Source organism: Dromaius novaehollandiae, chromosome 20 (genome assembly GCF_036370855.1).
Source record: "Dromaius novaehollandiae isolate bDroNov1 chromosome 20, bDroNov1.hap1, whole genome shotgun sequence".
Classification (NCBI taxonomy): Eukaryota; Metazoa; Chordata; class Aves; order Casuariiformes; family Dromaiidae; genus Dromaius; species Dromaius novaehollandiae.
The window spans coordinates 8,311,191-8,324,261 of record NC_088117.1 but is presented as its reverse complement, the minus strand read 5'-3'; the positions used below and the strand labels follow the sequence as shown (position 1 = coordinate 8,324,261).

The 13,071-nt window shown below is 53.0% G+C and overlaps 1 protein-coding gene across 6 annotated transcripts in view; it reads left to right on the top strand.

Annotated features, from left to right (window-relative positions):
- PTGES (prostaglandin E synthase) overlaps positions 1 to 6,851 on the top strand; it is a 31,946-nt gene extending 25,095 nt beyond the window's left edge. For all 6 annotated transcript variants that reach the window (XM_026101821.2, XM_026101820.2, XM_064523753.1 and 3 more), the window contains 2 exons: positions 468 to 550; positions 4,293 to 6,851. In XM_026101821.2, coding sequence (XP_025957606.2) covers positions 468 to 550; positions 4,293 to 4,542 — 333 coding nt within the window. In that variant the 3' untranslated portion in view covers positions 4,543 to 6,851. The remainder of the gene's footprint in view (positions 1 to 467; positions 551 to 4,292) is intronic.
- The last annotated feature ends 6,220 nt before the right edge of the window (positions 6,852 to 13,071 follow it).

The window sequence follows — 13,071 nt, the reverse complement described above, 5'->3', positions numbered from 1 at the left end:
ACTCCCAGCTCTGGCTGCTGTTAGGGCCTCCTGCAATAAATATAATGGATGATACTATCCTGACATCTCATTAACATTTATGCAACATACAGATCGCTCATCAGCTCTGAATGCTGCAGCCAGCGAGGCCTGAGCTTAGAAACTGTATGTGCAAACCAGACGGGAACTAACGTAGATGGTTATTCCCCCAAGTATGTTGTGAATGGGCCAGCTGGACTGTGCTTCTGGTCTGGGAAAGGATCTGACCGTCTCATAAGGCACCAAAGCGATCTCTGTTGTGCCATCGGGTGTAGTGGAGGAGTTACGCCTGCAAGGGGTGCATTAACTCTGCTCTTCCCATCTGGATTAGTACTTCATGAATTATTTTTTAACTCTGCCGTTTTAAAGTTGCGTGTAAAAAATGCCCAAATCAAGCTCCTGTGCCCCGTGTTGGAAACATGTCGCCTCACAGCCCTCCTGTCTTGCAGGCATTCGCTAACCCAGAGGACGCGCTGCGCAACGGAGGCCTGCAGTACTACCGCGAGGACCCGGACGTGGAGCGATGCCGCAGGTGAGTGGCGGTGCTGGAATTCCTCCTGCGCTGTGATGCAGTGCCTCAGAGCTGCTGGCAAAGAAGCAGTGAGAAGCTGAAAGGCTCATTAGTTAAGTAATTACCTAGATGGGTTGAATGGGTGCAGCTCCAAGGCAGGACCCCATATACTGGGGCAGCTTAATGTTTAATGGGAGCATGGTGTGTGCTGAAGCAAAGAAACATGGAAGGATCCAGGTTTAGGGTCCAGTGGCCAACTCTGACATGGTTCAACCGTTCCTAGATACTGAGGCTCCCGCAGTCCCCTGGGAGCTTTGTCCCGTACCCACACCCCAGGGCTCCTTGTGCCCTGTTCTGACAGGACCCCAGATCTCCCCAATTTCTTGCACAGCTTGGACAGCACAACCAGGTCGTGACTGGGAACTGTGTGACTGGTCCCAGTGCTGTTTGGATACCTGGGAAGAGGCCGGACACAGTGGCAGTAACTTCTGCCTCGCTAATTAGGTGACTCCCTCTCTTCCCTTTCTTCAGTGGGGCTCACAGTTCCTCAGGGTTAAAACCCAGGGTGTTTGAGCCCTGGGCTTGCATTGCTGCCCCCACTCCCAAAAAAGGGGGGCCCCTGGTACTGGAGTAGGTCGCATGTGTGGGCAGGTTACGCACAGGAAATCAGGTGTGGAACAGTGCCCTGTTTGTACCAAGCCCTCAGCTGCCAGCCCTTGCTGTGGGTGGGCGACAACACTGCTCACATCTAGGTGCTTCCAAGATTTAGTTTAAAAACAGCAAGTACCACGTAATTCCTGGCCTTTTAGAGGGAGAAGGAAAGCAAATGAGCTGTCCTCTTGCTCGGAAAAATAAAATAATAATGTTGTTAATAATAATAACAGTCCACTTTTCACTAGTCAGAAGAGACAAACTCCCAAGCAAATAAATTCTTGGAGCTCCAGCAAAGTCCTGAGGAAGGCTGAGATTTGCCTTGGCTAGTCAAAGTACTCAGGGTGGGTCTTTGCCAACTTGTACACAATCCTGGTGAAGACAAATCAAAAGCCAGGTCTTTCTCCCAAAAAAGGGTGAAGTAGGCTTTTCCTTTCAGGCGTTAACAGGAAGGACGGGGGGCCACAACGTAGCTGTCGGGAGCTGCTGGGTCTGCGCAGGGTAGGAACAGAGCTGCGGATAGCGAGCAGGCAGCCGCGATGTTTCCCCCTCGCCTTTTAAGGAGGCCTCTGGCTACGTGTCGGCCCTGGAACGACAAGCTGCCTTTCCTTTCTTTCCTCCTCCCCTTTCTTCCATTTCTCCTTCCAGCCCTGTTGAACCTCTGCCGTGGCTCAGTCCTTAGGGGTTTGTGTTTGATCGTAGTGGAGTGAGCCGGGGGGTGGCTGATAGCTGCCATCTCCCAGTATAGCTGAAATCAGAAGAAAACCGTGTTCATGACCCTCATTTTGGGGGAGAAGACTGGGGTGCAGGGGGGTTTTGTGGCGTTACCTCAGGAGGCGACATGTTTCCTTGCCATGGTGCCTTTTGTGGGGGCGATGGGGGTCTGAAAGGCCTTGAGGTGACAGTTCTGGCTACCAACAGCCAGCGCGTCCGTCTCGTGCTCCAGCAGAGCTGGAGCTGGGAACAGCTAAAGTGAAATATTTACCCGCAGGTGCCCTGGCTCTGCTGACCCGGCGGTTAACCCGGGCTCTGGCGTGGGAAGGCAGGCAGTGAGGCCTCTGCGCAGGGGTTGCTGGAGCTCAGCGCACAGTTTGTTTCGTGCAACACAGTGATGGGAACCAGCTGCTGGGCCCGGAGCCTCCGCTCACGTCCTCAGGCATCGCTGAGTGCTCCCGGCACTGCTCTGCTCCTCTGGCCGGAGTCCAGTTGTGCTTGGGGGAAGAACCAGAGCGATGGGGACAGGGTCACCCAGAGCCCTCCAAAAACCTGGGCACTTGGTGTTGAAAGTTTCTGACTGAGACATCTTTGGCAAACCTTGGTCTGATGAAATTGGTGGTTCTGGCTGGGCTCTTGCCAGGGCAGATGTCTGGGCATCTCCTCCATGATGAAGTCAACTCCAGGGGGAGGAGTGGGGCTTAGGATATAATCCCCTCTCCTTTTTTTAAAGTCAATTTTCAGCCAGGTCTATTCCAGCCTGTATCTGCGCTAATGAGCTGTGACTGAGCATCATAAAACTCCACAGCCACTTTTCTTAGCTTGCACAGAAGAATAGCAAAGGCATCTTGGCCTGTAAGCAGTAAAAAGTATCTTTATTTCAGGGAAGAAATTGCTTAAAATTTTCCCTGGGCTTTGTGAACCCTTAAACATCCTGTGGCACAAGAGTCAGGAAGCAAAAGCGATTCTGATCAGGGCTTCACCTGCCCCTCTCAAACCTTCAGCGACAGTGAGAGAAAGACACAAAGCAAATCCTCATGAGTGGATGCCAGGGGCAGGTCTGTGCGGGGCAGTGCAGTGCCAGCTTCCCCGCAGCACGAGGGGACAGCTCGGGGCTGGCGGCAGCCAGGCAGGTTAGCTCAGGCCTTTCCAGGTGTGCCAGGGCAGCCGTGCCCGAAGGGGCTCCGAGAAGGCCGTAGCAAATGGACTTAGCTGCTGCTGCGTGAGATGGCTCCCTGCAGAAATCGACTCAAGCTGCTCCTTGCGTTCAGCTCCTGCCGGGCAGTGGTTTGGGGCTGGAGATGGTCTCTGCTGCAGCTTGGAGGAGGGTGAGTGACAGGGGTGACAAGGAACTGTTCGGATGCACCCAGATCCACCCCCGGCAGCCATGGCACAACGTTACAGACCTCCAGTCAAGCCAAGGGGACAGGGCTCCTTTCTGCAGGCTGGAAAGAACCTCCTGCACTGTAAGGAGACAAAAGAAGGAAAGACAAAGACACTGGGAGCATGAGGAAAGCCACACTGCTTTGGGGACCAGTTTTCACTGGGATGAAGTGGGTGATGGGCCCCCAGAGTCTCCTACCTCCCCATCCACACATATGACAGGCTGGGGACTGCTGTTGTAAAGAACCACTTTGAAGAAACACTATTGATTTTACCTTGGGAGAGGAAGGGACACAACCTGAGCAAACATCATGATCTACTCTTATTTTGGTAGCAGCGATGTGTACACATATACACTGCCAGGCAGTACCATCACTCTCAAATAGGCAGGTGTTCAACCAGAGCGCTGGCTTTGGCCCCACGTGCCCCAGGTCATTGCACAACCTGTTTCACAACTTTCACTCTCATGTCACTTTGGTGCGATTAAGTAATGCTAGCACTGCACATCGGCACAGAGGGGCCTTTGGGCCACTTCTTACCAATCTCCTTTGGATACACCTGCAAAGAGAGGCAAAACTCCTACCCTGGAAGTTTCTCCTTTGGAGAAGCTGCAGTCGGGAGGTCACCTTACCGTTGTGTAACACGTACACATCTGGGGCCATGTGCTGGCGGCTCGCGAGCCTTGAGCTTCTTGCAGCTTTGCAGGGTCTTTGTTTTGCTTTGTTTATTTAAAAACTCCAACCCTTGAGCTGTCATCCATTATGGCAAAGGCGTCTCAGACACGCAGGGCAGCTTACCGCAAGCTTTATGAGCACAGCATCCCCTCAGGAAAGACACTGGGTGTGAAATCTCACTGCTTGTGTGTGTAGAGGGAATCTAACTCCTTTGGCGAGTGTTTCCATCCCATCCAGTGGAGAGGGCTACCCACGCTCCTAGGGCTGGGCATTTTGGCTAGAAAGGATGGGGGACAGCAGGGAGGCCTGGTGGGAAAGAGCAAGCATGTCTCTCTTTTCAGGGCCCATCGCAACGACATGGAGAACATCTTTCCATTCCTCTTCCTCGGAGCCATCTACTCCTTGCTGGACCCCAGTCCCACAGTGGCCAGGATCCACTTCTTCGTCTTCTGCGTGGGGCGCATTGTCCACACCGTGGCCTACCTTCTGCGGCTCAAGGCGCCCACCCGCTCTGTGGCCTACAGCGTGGCCCAGCTGCCCTGCTTTTCCATGGCTCTGCAGATCCTCGTTGCGGCAATCCCATATTGGTAACGCTGAACAAAATTGGATGCCCAAACCTGAGTGGTGCTCTTTCAAGAGCAGGGGGCCCACTCGGCCTGCTCTCTGCTGCTGCTTCAGCACAAAGATTTCCCCAGCTGGTCCAGATGCTCTGCGTGTGCATGTCTGCGCATGCGTAGTAGTCTGCCAGCGAGGCAGCCTGCGCTACAGGGATACACCATGCAGTTCTTGATAAAATCCCGATGTCTGCATACTGCAGCTAGGCAGGAAAACCTACAGAGAGAAGGGGAAACTCTTCCTCTGGAGCTGGAAGGGGATGCTGGGGCAAGTTTCTCTCGGTCTTGCTAGGGATGGGAAGGGTGAAGGTACATGTATGGGTCTCTAGAGAAAGAGGTTTCATTGAAAGAAAGAAGGCTCACTGAGTAATTGGCCCAGCCTCATTTGAGGACTGGGAAGGGCAAGATGAGCCCTCTCCCCGTGGTCAGTAATACCCCATGGATCAGGATGGAGAAGCCACATTGGTCCCAACTGCTCTGCAAAACTCTTGGTGCAGGGGAGAGTCAACAAACACGATAGTAACAGAGGGAGGGTTATAAAACAAATCTACCTCCTCGTGCCTGGCTTTGGGGCCCTGTTTGACCTGCCTGGCAGTTTGGTTTTTAGGACAGCTTTGGTTTGCAGGGAAGTGGTGGGTGGGGGTGTGTGTGTTAGTTTTTCTATCCTTGTGAGAAGGCAAAAAGAGTCAGGGCAGGTGTCTGCCAGGAAGCGTAACATGGAAGTTTAAGTCTCAGCGGTGGTGTTGTAAAGCCATGGAAGCATTCATTGCTTCCGGTTCATCCTCTTGTCTCATGCCAAGAAACACAGCTTTGTTCCAGGAGGAGCTGGGGGAGTCTCACTGGAGGCAGGAGCCTGCCCATTACAGAAGCTGCCCAGAGGACGTGGCAGGGTTTCGGCAGGTCCCAGGAAGCAGCAGATATGGTGCTGTTTGCTGCAGCTAGAGCTGTGATCATCAGTGGTCTGCAAATGAACTGTACAAATGTATTTCTGCGTGCAGCCCTGCTCGCAGACTGCCAACAAGGGAAAGAGGCTGCTCTGACCTTTTGGTCTCAGTCTCGTTGTGGCAGGATGCAACTGTGTGATTTGCCTGAAGTAGCCAGCAGAAACGGCTTAGCCTATGGAGAGCTGTACCCACATACAAAGCTCAAGGGATCCTCCTGGGTAGATTGAGGTGCTCACACAAAACAGAGGTTTTGCAGCGTGCACACAAAGCTTACTCCCGAGAGCGATATGTGCATCCACATGCCTGTCGTGCTTGAAAATGCTTCTGGGCAGGCGAGAGATTTTTTTTCTTCTCCTGTTTGCAGCATTTCTCTGGCTGCAGAATGGCCTGTTGCTATTCAGGGAATGTGCCGTGACCGCTTTGGGGGTGTTTTCTTTCAGCTGCTTCCTGCTGTCCACTGCTGCCGAGCCGTGCGTGGCATGGATTAGTGGGTGTTTGCAGAAAGCTCTGGAAACAAGCAGAGTGGCTTTGAATGCTCTCCCAAAGCTGTACCCCCGCAGGAGGAGGAGGAGGATGCTCTGCGGTGCCGTGTGAAAGCAGCTGTGTTGGAGAACAGAGGTTGGGACCAGAATATTGCAGGATGACAAACCCTCATAAGTTCTTCTGCTGTGCAGCTGTCCTGAAGTGCTAAGAGCTGGTCCAGCAAACAGCAGCACGCAATGGAGCACCCCTTTGAAGGACAAGGCGGTAGGAAGCCTCTGTGGTTCAATGCCTCCTCCCTCCTCTGAGGGCAAGTCAGAAGGTCTTACTAAAATCACAGAGAAAAACCAGAACAAGCAGGAAATAGGTTCCCCTTCCACCTGTCCTAAGCACTAAAGCTCTTCCCTTAAGCGAGCTCTCCTCTGAGATGCTCTTATCAAGATTTCACTGTGCGCCCGTCTGCACAAACCAAGGGGTGAAACAGCAGCTCACACTGATGCTCTTGAACACTTGTCCAGCTTGGGTAGCAGCTTCTGTGCGACAACTCCTGATCGCAGGGTAGATGGGGCCTCAGACTAAACTTCTGGGTCAGGTTTGGAGCTGAGTGCTCTGCTGTCCTCCAGGGGAAGCAGGGTCCACCTTGCGTCAAAGGTAAGGAGTACTGCAGGCTCAGCAGTTTGCTTTTGGCCACTTCTCATTTACACTGTCTCAACTCAGCAGATGGCTGGATAATACCCTTTGTAACAAGCCTTTTTTGCCTCACATGGTGAACAAGGTCTCAAACCCCTGTATATTTCTCTGATGCTGCATATGCATCCTGGTGGCAGGAAGCAAATATTCCCAATAAAAACAAATTACTGTACTCTGATATATCCTTTCTTTGGGAGCAGCTGATGCAGCTGGGCAGCAGCTGGGGCCAGCCCCAGCCGTGGTGGGATGGCTCACCAGCTGCAAAGTGCTTAGCTAAAACCCACTGCAGAGCCTCGAGTGCCCCAGGACTCCCGAAAGAGTCAGCGCTTTCCTCTGGGCCCATCTGCCCTTCAGAGGAGCTCTTTTCCAGGTGTGCACAACCTTACAGGTGCACTGATCCTTTAAATTTAGCAGAGCTAGGAACTGAGACTTGCAAAGCAGCCATGGCTTGACTTTGCTTTCCAGAGTAGCAGGTTGTCACAAAGTTTGGAGTTCACCTGACTCTTTCCTGTCCCAGTTCCCTAAAAGCAGGCTGTCAGCATGAGATGTTTTTCTCTGAGGAAGTGTTCTTCCCACCTTGCCCATGCTCAGCCAGGCATTTCTTCCCTGCAGAGCCAAGATGGTGCTTGAATCCTGGAGGGCTGGAGAGGCTCAGGTAAGATGTGGTTGCTCTCCTTCCTGCGCTTGCAACTTGCAAAGGAGTCTCTCATATTTTTGAGGTCAGCAGCCCCCTCCTTTTCCTTGTAGAAACCTCTTTTTCCTGGTTTCCCCCTATTTTCTTAAAGCATTTGTGTTTGGGAGGTGCTGACCCATCTCTGTATGCATTAGCTGATTGAGATGGACAAAATGGCTCCACTTGGCAGATTTCTTTCCCTCAATGCTTTTTGCTTTCAAATAAGAAAGGAGGTGGCTTTGTGAAATGGACTCTCTCCAGTACACGTTGCTGTGTTTAGAGGTGAAGCTGGGATTGAGGTTTTGGGATGGAAAGAAAGAAGCTGGGCTACAGAAAACTCCAGCCCACAGAGGTGCCAGTTTTTTCAGCCTCCTTAAAACTCCCTGTTCAGTGCCTGGGGCTGAAGCCCTGCTCAGGGAAGCTGAGATTACATGCAAAGCTCTGCTTCCTTCTTTTATTATTAAAAAAATAAACCCTCCTGTACTGGCTGCAGGGAAAAGCTTGGGAATGTGAACTCTCCCGGCTCCAAAAAAACAAACAGAAAAAGCCCACAAGGCAAACTTCAGAGAGGCCCAACCATTGTGCTTATTTTGAAATGTTGTGGAGGTTTGTGGGAGGCAGGACAGAGCTCGACCCTTAATTAGGCTGCCTGATCAGCCCCAAGCGTTAGCAGGAGCTCTCCCAAGACAGAATCGTTGGAGTCGGCTGGCTTTCCCCATGGTACAGCTGCTGGTGGTGGTTGCATTGTGTGCAGGTGGAAGTCATGAGCTAAAAGCATCCCCTGGAAAGCTGAGGCTGGCTTGGCAGGGGTAGCCAGAAGACCTGATATCTAGGACTTGGTGAGAAGAGGAGAGATGGGTGACGGAGCTGGATATCTTTCTTCCTCCCCCAAGGAGATTGGGTTTATTCACAAGTGCATGCCAAGCTCTTCCCTGAAAAGAGCAGGATTCAAAGCAGCGAGGTGTTCCCTGCTTGCACCCCAAATCTCTTCCGGAGAGTGCCTTGGCCCAGCAGTGTTTCCATGCGCTGTGAGCAGGGCCATGCAGAGCAGCTGTTACTAGTCTGCCTTGTTCATCTGTTCTTGTGCATCTGCGTCTCAGTACACTCTATTTCCCGAATAATATAGAGCCTGGCGGAGCACCCAAATTCCTGCTCTGGCCTTTGGGCAGGGGGAGGATGTGCCTGGCATCTCTCGCAGCTCTCTCAGAGTAGGGATGGTGGTTGCATCTGCCGGTCTGCATGAGTCCTGGTGTGTGTGTTACATGTCCCAGCAACTGGTTTTCAAACTAAAATGGTAACACTGCAAAACCCACTGGAGACCACCGAGCTAGGAAGTTTGAGTGCGACGGACACTGCCTGTATGTGTCTTCCCTTCCACCCTCCCGAGCCGAAGGTCCCTGTAGTCACTGGCTCCCCACTGGCTTTTCCTCCTCCGAAACCCCTTCCCCTCCCGCTTGCTTCCAGCCAGTTCAGCACCAGGATTCTTCCTACACCTCTGTTTTGGGCTTACCCCTGCCTGTATGGCATATGGGGCTCCCCAGATCTATCCTGTTCATCCAGGCCTTTTCCCTTGTAGGACCTGGGACCAAGATCCCCTCTTGCGCATTTCCCATGGCACACCACACAGCCTTCTCTGCTCTCCAAGTATCTCCTATTTCCCCTAGCAAACATGAGGCTTTTCTACTTTGTACTGCAGGGTTTTGCCATGCAAATCCATTTATTCCTCTTCAGGAATCCGTGTGAAATGTAGGTAGAGTGAGGACCCACTCTTAGAGTATGGACATCCCAGAGGTTAGTCCCCTGGACAAAATAACAGTGTTTCCCTGCTTCTCTCCAGCCTTTACAAGGGTGAAGTTGGCACATGGAAAACTTTATCCACTGGGCTTTTCCCTACTTAGCTCTGGAGCCGGACTGTGAGATCTGCCGTGTTTGCAACGTGCCCCGCTGCCCTGGGGTGACGGAGGTGGCCTGGGGATGAAGCACCGCCAGCAGCTCCTCCAGGCTGTGGGCTCGCTCGTGGGCTCAAGCACGGGCTGTGCGCTGCCGTCCGTCCGTGTGTGCCCTCACGTCCCACGGCGCTCAGGTCAGCGCCAGTCTGCGGCTGAGCACGCAGCAGGGGTTTTCCTGGAAAAGGGAGGAGCCGGACAGAGGATCCCTGGCTCCTTGGGACGGGTGTGGAGCAGGAAGACATGATGGTCTGTGCGTCCTGGTGCTGGGGGGTCTCCAGGCGTTTGTGGCTGGTGGGATCAGGCCTGAGCTGGGGGGATCTCCCAAGCTTTGCTGGTTGGAAAGGGGGAATGAGGAAAGGTTTTTGGGGTTTTGGTTTTTTTCCCCCCTAACCCTGCTGCTACCTGCACTTCTCCCCTTCTTTGGGAGGAAAAATAGGTAAAACGGAGAGTGTGCCTGGGCCCTGCACCCTGAGTCCCCAGCGATGCCTGCATCCCCGTGAAGGCCTGCTAGAGGGACGCCAGCACCCCAAGTCCGCCAGACGCCCTGCAGACGTCCTGCTCCTCTGCGTGAGGCTGCAGCACCCTCGTGTGGCAGCGGGCCCGGCCAGGAGGGCCCAGTGCTCGGGGAGACCCATCACCCTCCTCCTGCCCACAGCCGGCCCCTTGCACGGTGCTGAGGTGTCCTTCCCCTGTGACGGCCCCATCACACCTGCATGGAATCGACCCATGGGTCGAGGAGGGTTTGGGGTGGAAAGGTAGATGCTGAGGTCTGATTCCTTGGGGAGCAGGCTGAGGAAGAGGCACAGGGCGCTCGTGTTTGCCTCTGCTCCCAGCAGCCTCCGAGGAGCAGGCAGACGCGCTGCTCTCCCGTATTCCTAGCCATGCTGCGTGTCTCCATGCAGTAATTCCTACTCGGCTTTTAACACCCACTACAAAGCGAACCTTGCCTCCTCCCTCCTTCCCAAACTATCGCGGAGCACTATACTGCTTCTTGGAGGCTTCTCTTCTGACAGGTTGCTCCCTTTTCGGGTTTGAAGCGGCTACAAGCAAAATACTAATTGCAGGGTGGAGACGCTCATAACAAATGGATCGTAGAGCTTGGGGTGACCGTCACATCCCCCAGGGCAGGAGGCACCCAGCTGCTGGTAGACAACATGTTCCCGTCATATGTGCATGTTTCCGTAGCATCTAAAAGTAGGTGGTGTCAGCAGATTCGGAGGGTCTACGGGCCTTTCCCTTGCCACCAGAGGGAGAAGGACTCAGCACAACAGTAGCGGGAAGGGAGGATGTTTTAACCGCTAGATGTCTGTATAATTCATTCTGGAGGGGAAAAACCGGGCTGGCATCCTTGTAGTTCCCTGCTAGCTGGAAAATGTGAGCTCTGTTTTGTCTCGCTGCCGTGGCAGCCGATGCTGATGACAATACGAAATTGTTTTCATTTAAAATATTGCAGGGGCAAATTTCAACTTTTCATCAGTCCAAAAGCCAAGTGCAGATATGGGGCTGTGGGGTGAGAAACAAAGAAAGGGGGTGCCAGAAAGTCCCTCCGTCAGCTGAAATTTGCCATTTGGGAGTCAGCTGTTTGAAAAGCAAATGTTGCAGGGAAGGAAACATAATTTGCAAACAATGTTCTTGCAGCCCTCCCCCCAGCCCCAAGCAGAGCCATGGTGTGTGAATGGAAACCAGCTCTCCTGCAGAGAGTTTTTGGTCAGTTCTGGTGGTGGATGAGCCCATGACAGACTGCTTTATAGGAGGAAAAAAATCCCTCTGTGCTGGAAAACCAGAGGAAGTAGCACAGCGCCTTTGAGCTCTTCTTCATTTGCAGCCTCCTCACTGCAAATCCCTCCCCTGTGGAGTGCAGACCCTGTTAGGTGAACTGCAGCTTGCTGTACCTGTCTGTCTCTCGGTTTGCAGAGCACTTAGAAGCAGTCTGTTGAGTGCCGGGAGCCTGCAGCCCATGGGCTGAAACCCACTGATCTAGCTGGAGCTGAAGTTGAAGCTTGGACAGTTCAGGCAGGAAATAAGGGACATATTTCTAGCAGTTCACGGTAATGAGTCACTGAAGCAATCTGCCCTGGGATCTGCAAACTCTTCACTTCCAAGGGACTTTTAACTCAGGGCTGGATGTCCTCCAGAGAGATGCTCTGCATTGGCCACATTCTGAGGACGTGAGGCTGCTGCTTGGGTGACATCCTCTGCCTGAGGTTAGGCACGAGGCCAGGCAAATGACCATCGTGATCTACATGTCATTTAGTAAAATAAGTAAATAAGTGGTTACAAAACATGAGCGACACGAAGCAGTTGGCAACAGTTAAGCTGCTGGTGCATGGGGACCGTGGCTCGTTGAGCCAACCAGGACGGCTTTGGGGGCCTTCCCTTCCCCACCTCAATTTTCTGGTCCTGCTTTCACAGTGCAGGACAGTGGCCTGTGATGAGGACTCTCAGGTGACTGCCAAAGACAGCAGCAGAAATGGGGCAGTAACTGGAGGCTTGGGGACTGCAGAGAGTCAGGAGCTGGTGAGAGGGAGGCAGCAGCAGCTTCTCGCCCAGGAGATCAGGTCTGTAAATCACATGTTAGGTACCCTGAGCCACACGTCATGGCTTTGAGCACCAGCACAGCTCCAAATGCTGTGCTGAGATCTTTCCCCTTTCCTTTGGCCTTGCAGTTGCCCGCTGCACCCAAGGCTGCCCGTCTGGCACTGGGAGGCCACAGAGAGCTTTGTGGCTGCAACGTGGAGATTTGTGCTCCTTTCAAGGCTTTTATAGTGTGCCAATGCCCTGGTTTTCCTCCCCTTGAACTGAAGAATGGGATGGAAAGATGTATGAAAGCGCATTGGGATGATGCCCAATGGAGTGACTAGTTCCCTCTCTCCCGAGTGCTAGATTGAAGTGGCTGTGCCAGAAATAGCACATGGGATGAAACATGATGTGTCTTGGTCGTCTCTAGGGGAGGTGGGAATGTGTCACTGTAAGGGTCCTTCTCCAACTGTGTGGTCCAACAGGGTCCACATGCCATAAAGGCCATCAGCAAGTGGCAATGTGGAGGCTGCTGTTGGGAGGCACTGGACCCCAGAAGCTCTCCAGGAGCAGAGCTCTCCTGGAAGTGTGGGAGAGGAGCTGCAGTTGTCCTGGATCTCTAGAGGGAATTTAGGATGGGTTGGGGAGGAGGAGGGTGACACAGGAGTCCTGTAAGCAATACCCAGAGGCTGGTTTGAGGGGGGTCTGCTGGCCACGTGGCCATTCAGCCTTGCAGTAGCAGCTGTGCTGGCACCCGCAGGGACAAAGCGCTACCGGGGGCTGCGTGGCTGGGATGTGGCTGAGGGGTGGAAGAGGGACGAAGCCAAATTCTCCCCGCAAATAGCTGGGAAGTGATGGAGGTGAGCTGGAGATGAGAAAATTCTTTTTAAAGTAGCTTTTGGGTTTGGTGCTGGGCTGGGCTGCTCTGGACAACAGGAACATTATCACATAGGGATGTGCTGGCTTGGGACCTCTTAGGCTCCCACCAGCAGTGAGGAGCAATGGAAAACTGAGGAAGGTATAAGAAACAAGGCAAATACAGGGTGTCCTTTCACTGCACAGACACTCCCTGCTTCTGGAAATCAGCAGGACAACAATTTTCGGCACACACAGTTGAATCTCTGCCATTTTTCACTGACACAGATCCACCCACCATTAACTTTCCAACCCTCTTTGAATCTACTTTATATCTTTGATCTCCACAACATCCTGGAGCAATGGATTTCGGCCTTTAGTGGTGCTGTGGGTTTCTA